General features: G+C 38.1%; 1 protein-coding gene across 50 annotated transcripts in view; it reads left to right on the top strand.

Moving 5' to 3' along the window:
* The window catches only part of TTLL5 (tubulin tyrosine ligase like 5), a 349,192-nt gene that overhangs the window by 133,204 nt on the left and 198,831 nt on the right, over nt 1-17,157 (top strand). For all 50 annotated transcript variants that reach the window (XR_011648300.1, XM_058293031.2, XM_071213776.1 and 47 more), the window contains 6 exons: nt 3,230-3,387; nt 4,319-4,625; nt 9,122-9,242; nt 11,988-12,134; nt 13,234-13,337; nt 16,159-16,286. Coding sequence is in view for 49 of the 50 variants with exons in the window: in XM_058293031.2 (XP_058149014.1) it covers nt 3,230-3,387; nt 4,319-4,625; nt 9,122-9,242; nt 11,988-12,134; nt 13,234-13,337; nt 16,159-16,286 (965 nt within the window). In the remaining variant the exon portion in view is untranslated. The remainder of the gene's footprint in view (nt 1-3,229; nt 3,388-4,318; nt 4,626-9,121; nt 9,243-11,987; nt 12,135-13,233; nt 13,338-16,158; nt 16,287-17,157) is intronic.

The raw sequence follows: 17,157 nt of genomic DNA, 5'->3' as shown, positions 1-17,157 counted from the left end.
CCGTAAGGAGAGCCACCCAGCATGAAAGAAAGTGCAGCCTGCCCAGGAATGGTGCCGCACACACAGAGAGCTGACACAAGATGATGCAACAAAAAGAAACACCGATTCCCGGGCCACTGACAACAACAGAAGTGGACAAAGAAGAACATGCAGCCAATAGACACAGAGAACAAACAACTGGGGTGGGGGGTGGGAGGGGAGAGAAATAAATAAATCTTTAAAAAAATAAATAAAACAAGTCAAACTAATACATGGTGCCCTACTTTAGAGGTATGGGGGACTAAGTTATTGGGTAAGGAGCGAGAACTTTCTAAGGTGATGGCAAGGTTTTATATCTTGATAGTTTGGATTGCATAGCTCTATGCATTTGTCAAAATTCAAAAAATGGACATTGAATGTTTGGGTATTTCACCGTATTATAAATTTTACCTCACAAGAAAAAAAACTAAAATATATTAATATAGCTGTTAATGAGAAGCATGCCGAAGTGATTAGGAGTGAAGTGCACTGATTCGATCTGCAACTTAATTTGAAATGTTTAAAAATTAAATGGATTGATGGGCAGAAGAATTGATGGCTGGATATGTATGTGATAAAATATAGTAAAATTGATTATAGAAAATAGGTGGTGTGTATACGGATGCTCATTGTACCATTCTTAAAAATTCTGTTTAAATGTCTATAGTAAAGTGGAAAAAAGTAAATGAAATAGATGTAGTTAAGGGAAACGGACTTGGCCCAGTGGTTAGGGCATCTGTCTACCGCATGGGAGGTCCGCGGTTCAAACCCCGGGCCTTCTTGACCTGTGTGGAGCTGGCCCATGCACAGCGCTGATGCGCGCAAGGAGTGCCGTGCCACACAAGGGCGTCCCCCATGTAGGGGAGCCCCACGCGCAAGGAGTGCACCCCGTAAGGAGAGCAGCCCAGCGCGAAAGAAAGTGTAGCCTGCCCTGGAATGGCGGACAAAGAAACAAGACGCAGCAAATAGACACAGAGAACAGACAACCGGGGGGGGGGGGTTGAATTAAATAAAAATAAATAAATCTTTTAAAAAAAATAGATGTAGTTAAAAGATACTAAACTTATTTATAGGGAATTCAGTTGTTTATTAATTATCAAATGTTATGGCATGTTGGCTGTGTGCTGGGCAGTCTCAAGCATGACCAGTATAGTGATGAACAAGAAAGCATCATTCTTGCCCCCATAGAGCTGTAATTCCTTATTTATCAGATTCATACTGGCATCCCCTATTCTTCATCCCTTGTACAAATTAGAACTTATCTGTCTACCCAGGATATCTTTGCTCATTGTTGTTATTTGAAAAAATCTCCAGAGAAGGAAATTCTTAGTAGCTTCTTCTTATCTATGATCTTTTAGGATTCATGTTCACAGAAGTTTTTTATTGTGGAATGACACTGAACACTTTGCTGGAAAAAGAAATCTCTTTATCCCTAAAGCATAGAGTTTTGGGGCAATACATACAGAAAGAACTGTAAACATTTTTGTTTATATAATGGATGTTGGTTCATGAGTGCAGACACTGGGCTTTGATTTATTAAGGTGTCAAATTAATTCCTACCCATTCAATTGGGATGAGCCAAAATATTATACTCTATCATATCACATTGTTATTAAAAGACATCTTTGGGGGGAGGAAAGCACTGTGTGCTTATGGAAAGGAAATGTCAGTGTTAAGCCCCATGCCCCGTGTTTGCTTATAGAATTAGCAGGTTGACTTAGTTGATCAGACACTCACTGAAATAAATGACTTGGATGATTTTATTTTTCTATTAGATTTGTTTTTATTTTCTCGATTTAATTAGCTAAAAATCTGTTTTTCATAGCATTTTGTGTGGGTATGTATGAGGTTCAGTCTTTAGGACTGTGAAAAGCTGGGTTTGAATTATTTTTTATTAATTTGCTTCCCATATTTGTCCACACTCTCAGAGCCCTACCATTCTTGGCTCAATTTCCTGCTCTGGGGAGAAGACCTTCATTAGATTTATGATCTTGTCCATCCATCCAATCCCCATCAAAAAGTCTTAAATAGGGGAGCTGATGTGGTTCAGTGGTTGAGCACTGGCTTCCCACATACAAGGTCCAGGGTTCAATCCCCCATCCCAGTACCTCACACCCTCACACACACACAAAAGTCCTAAATAGACCAAAAGACACAACCTTTCCATTAGACTCAGACTGAAATATCCTGGAGGAAATTAGAATCATTCCTTGACCTCAGAGGGAAGATGCTCAGGTACGTGACCCTTTAACAAGTAGAGTTTGAGAGAGAGTTCAGAGCCAACCTCTTAGACCTTGAGTTCTGAGTATTCAGAGTTGGCCACCTGCTTTCAGACACCAACAGGAATACTTCTTTTCTGACCCTTCCAGAGTCCGCTATTATCTCTACCGGCCCTGTACTTGGCCCTTATGTCAGTCACTTTCCTAATTTGTGCTTTGTCTAATGTAATTGTTGCCCTCCCATTCTCCCCACCCTATTTCCCATTCATGACCTGATTGAATTTGGTCTTGTCTTACATCTGCTGCCTGCCCTGTCTATGCCTGACTCCAAATCTTGGCCTGTACTCCACACCAGGAGAGTCTCTGCCATCTGTTCTTGCACCCTCTTGTAGTTAGTTAATATGTAAGAAGGCAGCCAGGAGCCTTGGCAGTTCCCCATGTTGGAATGCTTGTGGCTTGTTGAGTCCCTAAATCTTGGTAACTTTTCACTAAGACTCTTCCCTGTGATTCTCAGTCAGCACTATACTACCGTAATCACAGATCATCATCCATTCCTTCCCTCATCTCACCTCTGCTCAGTATTTATTAAGCATTGTGTACATTCAAAAGAATATTTATAATGTATGTAAGTTAAAATGCATAGCAGTGAAAAAACACCTCTTGCCATCACCTAATCTTAACAAAATGTTAGTAGTATCTTCTGGCTATTCTTAAGGTATGAGATAAAATTTTATAATCCCTGCAATAAATAGTCAACCAACATTACTGAATACTTTAAAAATTACTTAAGCATTTGTCTTTGAATATGTTTTTGTTGAGAACATTTTACATTAGTGAGGTTTTAATGTAGGTTGCAATGTTTGCCTGTTGAACATTTTAGAATTCACAAGAATTACCTAGTCTATCATGATTAAAGAATTTGGCGACACTTGCCTTGGAATAAAGGAGAGAATTTTCTGAAGGCTGTAGCTACTATCTTGTTTTTCCCTTAGAATGACTGCTGATGGAGGACCGGAATTGAAGGTAGAGAGTTTGAATTCAAAGGCCAAGCTGCATGCTGCTCTTTATGAGAGGAAGCTCCTGTCTCTTGAGGTGCGAAAACGTAGACGACGGAGTGGCAGACTGAGGGCGATGAGGCCAAAATACCCAGGTACTTGCTGGTGAGCTTTCACCCAACTCTAATATCCAGGTCCTGCCAGATGTAATTAGCCAGCTTCTTAATCAATACTTAATGAGTCAAAACCTTCCTGATCACATGTATTTAATTTTGTGTGTGTAGTCTTTTCTCTGAAACTTAATTTCAAAAGGATGATAAGTTTTTAAACCTTGCATCCTATAATATTTGTACTGAAGTAATCTGAAGCATACCCATTTTGGCTTTTCTTCTTATCCCACCATATATAAATACCTGATGTTTTAGAAATAATATTAGCTTAACTTTAATGGAATCCTGCGCTTCATTAGTCAGGGTTTTCTGATTAGGTATTAAGCTCAGTTCATCCTCTGACATTGCTGAATGGCGTAAACATTTCAAACATGAACAGGCATAGCTGAATTTTTCTGTCTTAAATTCTTCCATGTTACTGCAGGTCTCTGTCACCAACTGACTGACTTCCTTTTTTCCTCCTTCCATCCTTTGTTGAGCCACCTTTATCAGGATTCATGTTAGTCTGGGTTTACATGGTGAATAAAAAAGTTATGGCCTCCATCCTTGTAGAACTTAGAATTCATTGGGATAGAAGAATAATGAATAAACATAGGATAGAAAGATACTCTCCTGTTCTTTGTACCTCCATGTAAGGTGCCCTTCTGAAACCTTAGCCCTCTATAAAGATAACTCAAAACAGGTTTTTTTTTCCTTTTAAGTTGGTATTCTGATGAGAATCCTCAACTGTAATGAAGGTCATTAATAGATTTTTAGAATATGTAAGTTTGGATAGTGACATGTTTTTGCAAAAAATTTGTGCTTGTTTCTGGTCTGGCTTAGAAATGGGTTTTTACAAAAAAGATAAAAGGAAGGTATTGGGAGAGAGGAAAATTTAATCCTTTTTTCAGCAACTTTAGTGATTCTTCGCATTTAGTTATTACCCAACCAGCTGAAATGAATGTTAAAACTGAGACAGAGAGTGAAGAGGAGGAAGAAGTTGCACTAGACAATGAAGACGAAGAGCAGGAAGCTTCTCAGGAGGAGTCTGCAGGGTCCCTTGGAGAAAATCAAGCCAAATATACACCCTCATTGACCGTTTTGGTAGAAAATTCACCCAAAGAAAATTCCATGAAAGTTCCTGAATGGAATAATAAAGGTGAACAGTGCTGTAAAACTGAGACTCAGGAACCAGAGCCTAAATTTAACCTGATGCAGATTCTGCAAGATAATGGAAATCTTAGGTATGTACCTTTTATAATTATAATAGTAATACCGATAATAGCTGACTTGTGTTATATGCCAGATACTGTGCTAATGGCTTTATAGCAGTTTTTTCAATTAATCCAATAATGACTGTGATTAACAATTACTCTTATTAAGGAAACTGAGCATTAGAGATGCTAATTAACTTGTTACTATTTAACCTGTAGAGTTATAATACATACCCAGGTCTCATTGGCTCAATAAGTATTTGTTGGGTATTAGCATCAGTCACTAAGAGCACAAAGTGACTAAGATAGAGCTCAGCTCGTCATTTAGTGTGGGAGATGCTCAACAGAGCTAGGACTATGACCCTAGTATGAACAAAGTGCTTATGGGACACAGAAAAAGGAGTTTCCAGTATTACTTGGGAGGGCTAGAAAAGCATTATGGAGGAATCAGAATTTGAACCATATCTTGACCTGATGAGCAAGATTTCAGAAGGTTTGGGAAGTGACTGTTTAGGTATGGGAGTGCTAGGTTGATAAAAAGGCACAGTGGTATGAGAGGACAGTCATTCAGTCCCTCAAGAAATACTTATTGAGTACCTGCTATGTGCCAGGAATTAGCTAGGCTCTAAGTGTTTATAGAAGAGAACAAGACAGGCTCATAGACCTTCTAGTATGATTGAAAGATGGACAGTAAACAAAGAAGGTGATTTTAGGCATTAAGAAGTGCTATGAACACAATAAAACAGGTTTAGTGTTTGAGAGTAATTGGGCAGAGAGTTACTTTAGATTGTGGTGACAGGGATTATGAAGACATAACCTTTAGGATGAGTCCTGAATGAGGAGATGGAGTCAGTCATGTGAACAATGGGGGAAGAATGTTCTAGGCAGAATAGCAGGTACTAAGGCCCTAGAATTGGGATGTGCTTGGCATGTTTGTGAAATGCAGATTAGAGTAGTGTTGTTACATAGAGAGAAGAGTGTGGTTAGAAAGGAGGCTTAAAAAAAAAGGATGTCCTTAGGTTGTAAAGGGCCTTAAGAGAATCATAGTGCTTTATTTTTTTAGATAGGATAATTTTTAAGCAAATGAGCAATACAGTCAGATCTTGTTTTAGAAAGTGAATTCTGGTTGCAGTGTGGAATGGCCCTTGATGAAAGGAGTAATTGAAGACAGGGAGGTGAGTTAAAAGTCTGATACAGTAGTCCAGAGCCAGGAAGAGAAAGGCCTTGACTCCAGCAGTGATTATGGAACGGAGAGAATGGGATCCACTTAGCGACATTTGCAAGGTAAAATTGACAGAGCTTAGTCTCTGATTAGCTATAATCAGAAAACTGAGTGTTCTAAATTTGGCATTAGTCAATGTAAAAAACATAGGTGTTGGTTTTGTAATAGAAATAAGGTGTTTCATGGGGACATAGTGAGGTAGATGTGCTTTGTGATGAAGATGTCCAGGGGACAGGGGGAAATACAGCTTTGTAGATTAGGGTTAAACAGGATTGTACAGTTAATAGTTAAAGCCTTCAGAGTGGATGAGATTGTTCAATTCAGTTTAGTTCAGCAAGTATAGACAAGGAGAAAAAGAAGAGAATAATTGAGTCCTGGGGAGTATCAGTATTTAATGGGTGACTCAGCAAAAAAAACACAAAAAAATAAGAAATGGCATTTAGAGAGGTAGGCATAAAATTGGGAGGAGGAATGTGGTAGAAGCTCGCGATAAGAGTCTCAAATCTAGAGTGCCTCAGATAACCCAAGTTAGGCTGGTAGGTGCAAGGGAACCCCTGGTTGTGTGACTTAGGGTGGACTGAGTGGGTAGAAGAACATTTGTCAGCTGAGGAAATAAGAAAGCAAGTGTGAACAATTTTTTCAGAGGGTTTGGTGGTGAAAGGGAAGGTGAAAGCGTATCAGGGAGAAAGTAAACTAAGAGAAGGGGATGTTTTTTCTTTTAAAGATAGGGGTTCTTCAGTTTGTTTTTAGACTAAGGGAAAGGATTTGATGGCAGAAGGATTAGAGACACAGAAATGGATACGTTAATGGAGAAGTGTCCTTAAAGAAGGTGGAAAGAGGCCAGTGGAGGACTATCTTCTCCTATGAGTCAGAAAGGTTGGATTTGGGGATGAATGAAGTAGTTAGAAGTTAAAGAGGAAGGACGTTTGGGGATTTCTGCATGATGGCCTTTATTTTCTCAGGTAAGATAGAGGCCAGTTCTTATACTGAAAGGTGGAGGCTGACATTGGGGGTTGGGATAATGGGGGAGGGGGTAGATTTAAAGTTTGGAACACTGTCGTGGAGAAGGGAAAGAGTTCTGGTAGTGGAGAACACACTGAATTCGGTCAGAAGACCTCAGCCTTTTTAGTGCTACCAACTGGCTGTGTGATCACGAGCAAGTCAAAGAGCTCTTTAGGCCTCAGTTTCTTTTCCATTCAAGCCGCAGTAGGGGGTTAGACAGGTGTTCAAGTATTTTTCAAATTGTGCTTTCCTGAGGGAAAGAAAGTTTCCACTGAATGGAAAATAAAATGCTTGAAAAGCACTGGGCTATATTCTAAGGTCCTTTCAAGCAGTAACAGTCTACTTAGTTATTGTAGAAATAAATTATTTCTTCATAATCTTATACTCTCACTTTCAATGAGTAAACTTATGATTGCTGTGTGTGTTAGTGTAAATCAGTGGTTTTCAGACTGTGTCCCCTGGAGTTGCCTATGGTTCTGTGAGGCTTCTCAGAAGCTATTGAGGGTCCTGGGAAAGTCCTTGGCAAGGGCTTTAGACTCCAGGTGCCCACCGTCTAGTTGAATCTTTTATATACAGAGGATCCACATAAGCTTTAATCAAAATATATATATATATAGCTTCTTTCAGTTTAAATCATTCTGGTTTTCATTTTTCCATCTTTGTTTGTGTCTTTGTTGCAAACGCTTAGCTGACCAACGTGCCCAGTATCTTAGGGAGAATCTCAGAATTAACTTTCCAGGGATCTCCCTAGTAAGGTTTATAGAAATGGAAAACTCAGCACTTGGTCATTTGATTTGCAAAAACGATTTCACAACAAAATGATTGAAATCTCAATTTAGGTGCAACAATTCCCTTATTCAAAAGACCTTCATGTTTTAGTGGTAAGGGACTAACCATGAAATTAGGTATCCTACCATATTTGGAGGGATCCAAAATATGCCATTGCTAGATCATTGTTTTGAAAGTGAATTTACTCATTAAAATTGAGGATTTTTTTCATTTATTTTTACTTGAAAATATTTTGTTGTAGATGGTTGAGGGGAAAGTGTTTGGGATATGGTTTCTCAGTGAACAAGAATGAATGTTGAGAAATATTAAAAACATAAAGTCATATTATGCTCCCACAAACTATCCCTCTTAGTAACTAAGATCCATCCTTATCTTATTTACATTTTATGTTCTGAAGATTTTATGTATTAAACTCTCAAAAGCAAATCTATGCCCCAACCTGGTACACCTCCCCTCCAGGCCCTCTAACACACAGTGAGAAGCTGGACCAATTTAGGATTTCCAGTTTGCTCTGGACAAATCCTTTATCCTAACCTTGGGGAAACAGTGAGTAGAAAGCATTCAGTGACTGCATGTGTGAGGATTGTAAACAAAGTTTGTGTTGGGCCCTAATCTTTGCTGATGTAATTTTGGCTACAGTGTCAGAAGGCCGATCAGCTGAAGTAACCAAAATCTAGCCTGAAAGAAAACAGACTTGCTACAATTAGCAACTGACATGAAAATCATCAATGTCTCTCCGGTACTTTTGTCCTCCAAACTATAGCTTGTTCAAGTTTCTTCATTTCTAATCTAGACCACCAAGCAAAAAACAGCTAGGCTCTTCAGTGATGTCACTAAGGTGCTTTCCTCTCTATTTAAGGTTGTCTTTCTCCCACTAAACATCTGGGCTCGTCCTGGCCCAGCAGTTCATCTATGCCAAACTCTGTTGGACCTCACTCATTTTTTCTGGGTTCCAGCCATTCCCGTCTTTTAGTTGAGAAAAGCATGACCTTAAAATTTGGTCTCAAAAGTTCCTTTGTTGGATTTATCTATTTCCTGCCTTGGAGGCTTTTGCACACCAGAAATATTAGTTGTCATAGCAAAATCCGAACTCTTGCACTAAGTGATAAGTATGTTCTTAACTGCCTCCAAGGCAAAAAACCTTTCCACATGATTACAGAGGTTTTTATGAAGATTTAATACTTCTCCTGTCAATGCCCCTATAAAATTGTTAAAGAGTTCAAAGGGATAAGGTATAAGAGTAGAAAACCTAATTTTCTATTCTTGGGTTTGTTTTGTTTTGTTTTGTTTTCCCTATGGTAATAATGAGAAAATAAATAGGAGTCTCCAGCTCTGATTCTTTATATAGAAAAAAATTTCATGTACTGTTTATTCATTGACTATGTGATGGGCTTCAGATTTCTAAGCCCTTCCAATAGAAGGAATCCTCTGAGGTCAGTTGGAGAGAGGCAAGACACATTTGGTATGCTTACCATTCTGTCTCGTAACGGTATGTTGTTTTGGATTTCTATAGCAAAGTGCAGGCCCGAATAGCATTCTCTGCCTATCTCCAGCATGTTCAAATTCGCCTGATGAAAGACAGTGGAGGTCAAACGTTCAGTGCCAGTTGGGCTGCCAAAGAGGATGAACAGATGGTGAGGCTCTTCACGCTGCAACCTTTTTCCTTTTCCTTTCCCTTTCCCTTTCTCTTCCCCCTTCGCCCTGACCCCTTCCCTTTTCCCCCTTAGGTTAAAGAGCAATATATTATGGCAAAAGAATTACTGTATAGTATAGTTTATAGGTTTCTCTTTAATGTCAAGCAGATCTTTGATCTGGAGCCACATTCATTGCACAGTCATGTGGGCATCAGGTGATTTCATTCTAAACATGGAGATGAGTGCTCATTAGGTGCCAAGCCCTGTGCAAAGCCCTTGAAAAGAGTAACTCTCAAGAGTTACTTAAGAAAAGTAACAGTCTTTTCTCAAGCATCCTCATATTTTATGACCTTTTGGTATCCTCATCCCTTTTTCACAAATGAGGAAGCAAAGACTCAGAGAAGGAAGGTAACTTGCCTGTTGTTACACAGCTTGTATTTAGTGAGACTGGAACTTGAATCCAGATATTATCATGGTAGATTACTTGCTCTTCCATTGCCTTCGTGCACCATAAGACATTGCTGTTCAGTCCTGAGGGGTCACATCAGTTCCTTGAATGGCAACATTTTATTATAGGCCCTCTCAGAATGCACCACCCTAATACCAAACAGTTTTTCTTTACTAGTTGTAACTTTATACAATTCTTAGACTACTGAAATCAAACTTCTTTACCTCTATTATACTGCTTGAGTAATAATTTTTATTATATATCAGTCACTTTAGCATGCCTGGGATTTCATATTCTAGCAAGGTTTTTATTTGGGGATCAGAACAACAGGGAACTTCAAGTTCTTTGGTAAGGTCAGAGCTTACAGAAGAAGCCATAGCCCTTGCATACCCTTTTTAGCAACAGTAATTTGTCACCAAAAAGTGAGGTACCTTTTAAGTCTGTGAAAGTTGCATCTTTTATCCAACTCAATAGTGACCTTACTGTAATTTTTACTTCCCTACATATGAAAGGCAGGTCTTTATGCCAGGCTCATTATAAAAACATACTGGTCACCCCAGAAAACAACTTGTTGAATTTAAAGTAACCAGTGAAACCCAGAGATAAAACCTTGTGTGTGTGAATAATCCTTCAGCCATCAGTGGAAAATGTTAGCTCTGCTCTTTCCAAGTGGAAAATTCAAACTCCCTTTTTGAGAGTCAGTTGTCTGCTCCACTCTGAAAAAAAAAAATGTTTTACTATAACAGTTTACGCCACCCTGTAGTAAAGAGAGCAGAGTAGAACAATGAAACACATTCCCCTCGTTGTGAGATTATCCTTTATGCTGGAGTAAATTGACACCAAAGAATAGTAAACCAAAATCAAATTCAAGAAGAGAAAAATAACTCCAAAGAGGGTGGCCACTGTAAATGCTGGCTTGAAATCCCCACAGGATTTCTTTGGGGCTTTACAAGAATATTTAGTATCACTGCAAAACTTAACAGTTCTGTGAATTCCTTTTTGCAAATATATCCAGAGAACAAACCCTACCCCGTTCCCTGATGATCAAGGCAGGGTCGTGCTTGTGAGAAAGATAGGTGTAGAACTGTCCTCTCTAGTCCAAATTAGTGTTAGAGATTCTTTTATCACACAACTCACCAAAGACACATCAATAGAAGGTCCCCAGATCCATCATCGTAAGACCATTTTACTGTTTTTATGGGAGAAGACTCATCTTTAAAGCCCTAGGCTTGGCAAAACCTCTCTTTGAAGCATTTGTGATATTATGAATGATCTGATTAGTAGTTCAGATTTCAGAATTCTTTGGTCCCATGACAAATGAGATATGTATCCTTTTCTACTGTTTAATTACCATCCATTGTGTCTTCTTTGCCAACCCCCGATTCTTAAAGAAGAAAATGAAGGAAAAAATGTGATTACTTTTTAAACTATACTGCCAATTCTTTCTTTCTCTTTAGTCTTTTCAAATTAGTATTTTCTATTTATCATCTAAGTTCTTCTTTACCCATGCATTTCTTAACCTCTTGCTTTTACCCCCTTTACTGTACTAAAAGCATTCTCTTGAAATTATGTCACAGTGGCCATATCCATAGTATTGTTGTGGTTGTGGTCCTTTTCAGCTTCTTGGAAGCATTGGACATGGGAATCTTTTCCTTGATTTCCATGATATTATTTTCTCCTGTATTTCTTTGTACCTTTCTGATATTTGTACCCTGTTTCTTTTTTGTGCTTTCTCTTCGTTCCTATCTCTGAATATGAATTTTTTCTGGATTCTTTCTCTACCTTCTCACCTTTGATGATTTCATCTGCTCCATGGGTTCAGTTTCTCCTACCCAATCCTTGAATGTCACATTCTCCAAATAGGTTTCTCTTGAGTATCCTCTTAGAAGTTATATCTGTTCTTGCAGTACCAGCAAGTTATTATAGTATTATTTGCATATGGATTATGGTACTTTTACAGCTACTATTTTATTACATAGTTATATGTTTTGCTTTGTTTTTGCTTTACATGTGAAACAGATGCTCAACCAATGAGCTACACCAGCTCCCTCAAATTTGATTTTTTAATGTCAAATTACTGAGGGAAGAGAATATGTTTTTTAAAAAATTATTGTCCTTTTTTGTCTTTCTGTATCCTTCTTATACTTAACCTATTTGCTTCTGAGTACTTGTTTGTAGAAATAAATAATAAACCACTTCTCACATCTCTCTTGCATAATTCCTTCATACCTTGTCTTTTCTTGCTTAGCACAAACCATGCTTCCCCTCCACACACACGCGTACTTTTACACTTATAGGAGTTGGTGGTCCGTTTCCTCAAGCGAGCATCGAGCAACCTCCAGCATTCACTGAGGATGGTATTACCCAGTCGACGATTGGCACTTCTTGAACGCAGAAGAATCCTGGCCCACCAACTGGGTGACTTTATCATTGTGTACAATAAGGTAAGTGGTTTATGTGTTAATCTTGGTCTGATTGCCACGTAAAGTCAGAAACAGGCTAAAAGCCTCTGACCTTCTGGGTGGGGAGGTCCTTTTCTCCTCTAACATCATCATCTCCTCTGCATTACTGTTATGGGGAGTGGGATGCTGCACCTTAATCCAGCTGGACTGAGAAGCTATTTATTACTTCTGAAGCCCCAGTGACCATAGTTAACTCTTACTAAAAGGCACATTCCTTTTGAGCTCTGTTGTACTCGAGATGAATCCTGAAGTATGTGAATAATTTGCATTGTATTAATGTGCTTGTAGCAATGAGTTGACTATTTGAGAGCAAATTTGAACAGTTGTTTTAATATAATGATATCTTCTTTTTTTCTGGAAAAAATTACACTTTCTTCTCTGAAACATTGTATACATTGGCATCGTTTACCATTAAGCCCAAGAGAAATATACTGTTTAGAATATTTTGCAAAGCATCTTACACCTAGGGTCTCAGAATGCTTTAGAAATACCTTTTTTGGGGGAGTAAAAAAAAAATGTGTGGGCAATTTGCAGAAGAAAAAGCTGAAGCCTGGGAAGTTTAAGTGGCATTTCTAAAGTTGCATGGAATGATTAATAGAATATCAGTGCACCAAATTTATATCCATAATTTATTGTTGAGAATATTGTTATATCTTATGTAAGTGAATAATCTACTCAGTTTGGATGCTGGTAGAAGAGTATCTTAGTAGAACTGTTTCCAGTCCCTCAATTGCAACAAAATACAGTGTTGTCCTACTGTTAGAGGTGTGAATGTTATCACACACATTAGTAAGCTACTATTAAAAGCTCTCTTCTCAATGGGCTAAGTGAGTAGAACGTAAAACCATGATAAAAAGTTTACATTTATTCTGAGTCTTTCACTAGGGAATCCCAAAACATTTTATGAAATAATGGCAGAAAGTAATATATGAAATTTATAGGTGGCAAAAATACATGGAGCTCATAACTGTTTTTAGTATAAGGCTAAATTAACCTAAGGGTAATGAAACCAGGTGATGATGTATGTATTTACCAGGAGTTGGTTTCATCTCATTTTTCTGTGGGTTTTTGGAATGGGTAGGAAACAGAACAAATGGCTGAAAAGAAATCAAAGAAGAAACTTGAGGAAGAAGAGGAAGACGGAGTGAATACGGAAAACTTTCAAGAGTTCATCAGACGAGCAAGGTAGAAGACATTTTTGAGTAATATAAACCATCTTATTCCATCTTCCATACTGCCTTGTTGGATTCTCAATATTACCTTGTTTCTGACACAGCTGTGAGTGAAATCATTCTTAGAAGGACAAAAAGAGTCCCACAGGCTTCGGCCTCCATATCTCAGACAATGATGTTGATGTTATCATGACTTCAGTTATCCAAATACTGCTCTTGGGTATCTAGGCTGTATTTCTCCACAGCCTTTCAACTAGATCCTACTCAGAGTGCTGAGGCAGTCCTTTGGGAATCTGAGGCCAGAGGTTTCTCTTGTTCACTGGGTCTCAGTTTATCCCTGACCTACTGAAAAGTAGCGATGACCAAATTTTGCCTACATTGAGTGGGTTGAGGATGTGGCAATTTCTCAGCATTAGGGTTATGCCTAATTTATATACAATAGAAGAAGTCTCTCATACTTAGGGTTAACTTTCATGGCATTGAAAATCTCAGCCTTCAGCTTTCTACCTTGATACAAATCAGCCAGGCCATTTTGTAACAAAGGCATTAATGTCCAATTTTATAAGACCCACACTGTAAGGCCTCTCTCTCAGTTAGCTTGCAAAACCAGTAAAATGAAAGCTGAAATATCTATATATTAAGCTTCAACCATCAAAGTCACAGCAGGGAGAAAGCAGTGGAAAATTAGCTCTGTTGATAGCCTCATATTATTAGGTTGGTGCGAAAGTAATTGCAGTTTTGCATTGTTGAAATTTGCTGTTTGATATTGGAATGCATTCTTAAATAAATGTGGTTATGTTATATATCATTTTTTAAAATTAATTTATTGAAGTATATCACTCATACATAAACAATAAGTGTATAATAGTTGTGTGATATACCATTTTAATGTGCATTTCTCGCTTTATGTTTTTTTGCTAATGACTTATTACATGCTGTTTATTTTATATTTATTTTAGACTATGGAAATGATGTTAGACAAAAAGCAAATTGAGCAATTTTCTTATTTGAGTTCAAAATGGGTCATAAAGCTGTGGAGACAACTCACAACATCAACAGTGCATTTGGCCAGGAACTGCTAACAAACATACAGAGCAGTGGTGGTTCAAGAATTTTTGCAAAGTAGACAAGAACCTTGAAGATGAGGAACATAGTGACCGGCCATCGGAAGTTAACAACAACCCACTGAGAGCAAGCATCGAAGCTGATCCTCTTAGAAGTACATGAGAAGTTGCTTAAGAACTCAACGTTGACCATTCTATGATTGTTTGGCATTTGCAGCAAATTGGAAAAGTGAAAAAGCTTGATACATGGGTGCCTTATGAGCTGACTGAAAATCAAAAAAATTGTTGTTTTGAAGTGTCCTCTTATTCTAGGCAACAACAAACCATTTCTTGATTAGATTGTGATATGCGACAAAAATGTGGATTTTATTCGACCATTGGTGACGACCAGCTCAGTGGTTGGACAGAGAAGAAGCTCCAAACACTTCCCAAAGCCAAACTTGTACCAAAAAAAGGTCATGGTCACTGTTTGGTGGTCTGCTGCCACTACAGCTTTCTGAATCCTGGCAAAACCATTACACCTGAGAAGTATGCTCAGCAAATCAATGAAATGCACCAAAAACTGCAAGACCTGCAGCCGGCACTGGTTAACAAAAAGGGCCCAATTCTTCTCCTCCACAATGCCCAATGGCACATCACACAACCATCACTTCAGAAGTTGAATGAATTGGGCTATGAAGTTTTGCATCATCTGCCATATTCACCTGACCTCTCGCCAACTGATTGCCATTTTTTCAAGCATCTTGACAACTTTTTGCAGGGAAAACACTTCCACAAACCAGCAGGGTGCAGAAAATGCTTTCCAAAAGTTTGTCGAATCCTGAAACACAGATTTTTACGCTACAGGAATAAACAAACTTATTTTTTGTTGGCAAAAATGTGTTGATTGTCATGGTTCCTATTTTGATTAATAAAGATGTATCTGAGCCTAGTTACAATGATTTAAAATTCATGGTCCAAAACCACAATTCCTTTTGCACCAAGCTAATACTTGCTAAGCACATTGCAAACAAATACTTTGTTTTGTAGAAGTCCATAATGTAATATTATTTGTTGACATTCTTGGGTCTTGAGTAATTTGATTGATGAAGCAGGTATGGAAAAAAACAAGATACAATTTTCCACATCAACATTATAAAAAGTAGGGAATCCTTCCAAGGTAACACTAAAGAGTCTCTGAATTTTTGACATAGATAGTTAAAATGAAAAGTGACTCCTTTAGTGAATATACTTCAGTTATCTAGAACCAGGGTGGACAAAATGTAAAGGGCCAGATAATAAATATTTCAGATTTTGTGGGCCACATAAGGTCTTTGATGTGTATTCTTCTTTAAAAATATAAAACATTATTAGCTGGGAACCATACAAAAACAGGCTGCGGTTTAGGTTTGGCCCATAAGCTGTAGTTTGCTGGCCCATGATCTAGAACATGGCTGTCCAATAGAACTTTCTGTGGTGTGGCTACTGAACACTTGAAATCTGACTAGTGTAAGGAACAGAATCTTTAATTTTATTTAATTTTAATTAATTTAAATATAAATGGTCACTTTTGACTAGTAGCTACCATTGTAGATCTACAATATTCATTGTGGGTAATAAAGCTTTAGCATGCTTTAGTCTTTATAGCTGCTTTCATTTATATTCCATTTTAACCATCTATTAATGGGGAGTTTTTGTGAATACTTACTCTATTTCCATAATAAAATCTGGTGGAAAGAGATTTTCCAGAAGAGCTTCCTATTCTGACCATACTTTTTCTCCTTATTTCAGTGAGGCTGAACTGGAGGAAGTATTGACTTTTTATACTCAAAAAAACAAGTCTGCAAGTGTGTTCTTGGGAACTCACTCCAAAAGTTCTAAGAACAGCAACAGTTATTCTGATAGTGGGGCAAAAGGTGGTAAGTATGTTGTTTTATTAGTGAAAAAATTTTAAATGTGAAAAAAGGAAATCTGTACCGGAGAGCACATTATTCTGCTGCAAGGTGGTAGTGAGCCTTTGCAGTATTTGCTGGGGGTTGGGGAGGGGGGTTGGATGATATTTTTGTCCTTAAAAGCAAAAGAGGGGTGGTCTGACTTTTTAAAATGATAATTAACAGCAGAAAGCTGTTTGAAAAAAAACTAATCATCATAATAATAGCTAACAGTAAGCACTTTTCATAAAGTCTGCTGGAAACGATCTTATGTTTAACTTCCAAAAACCGTGTGGAGTAGGCAATATTAGAAAACTTGTTTACAGATAAGAATGCAAGCTGAGAAAGACTGCGTAACTTGCTCAGGGTTCCCCTTTACCTTAGTGGGACAGGAATTTGAACCCTAGTCTGTCTGACTCGAAGCCCAGGTTCTTCATCTCTGCTCTTCTGCCTCTTGTAATGATTACTTTCCACTCTTGTCAAGTTTGTCACTTCCTCTAGCTCAGCCTCTTTGGCATTTTGGGTAGGATGATCCTTTGTTGTGTGGTGTGGTTCCATACTTTGGGGATGGCTAGTATCACTGGTCCCAAGTATTAAATGCCATTAACTTCCTTCAGTCATTGTGATAAGTCAGAACGCTCCTATATATTTTCAAGTTCTTCTTACTGGGGAACTGCATATTTTAGACTTGAATAAGAACCAGACTATCCAGCTCACATCATCATGACCAAAAAGTAGCAGTAACATTCTGTTATAAACAAAGCTCTGTGCTTTTTAAGATTCATTAAAAACCTGGATAGAACCATAAGACATATGTTGTCAATATGCTAATTTTGTCCTTGTGCTAAGCACTCAATTC

Source organism: Dasypus novemcinctus, chromosome 3 (genome assembly GCF_030445035.2).
Source record: "Dasypus novemcinctus isolate mDasNov1 chromosome 3, mDasNov1.1.hap2, whole genome shotgun sequence".
Lineage (NCBI taxonomy): Eukaryota > Metazoa > Chordata > Mammalia > Cingulata > Dasypodidae > Dasypus > Dasypus novemcinctus.
This window is presented reverse-complemented; position numbering and strand designations above follow the sequence as displayed.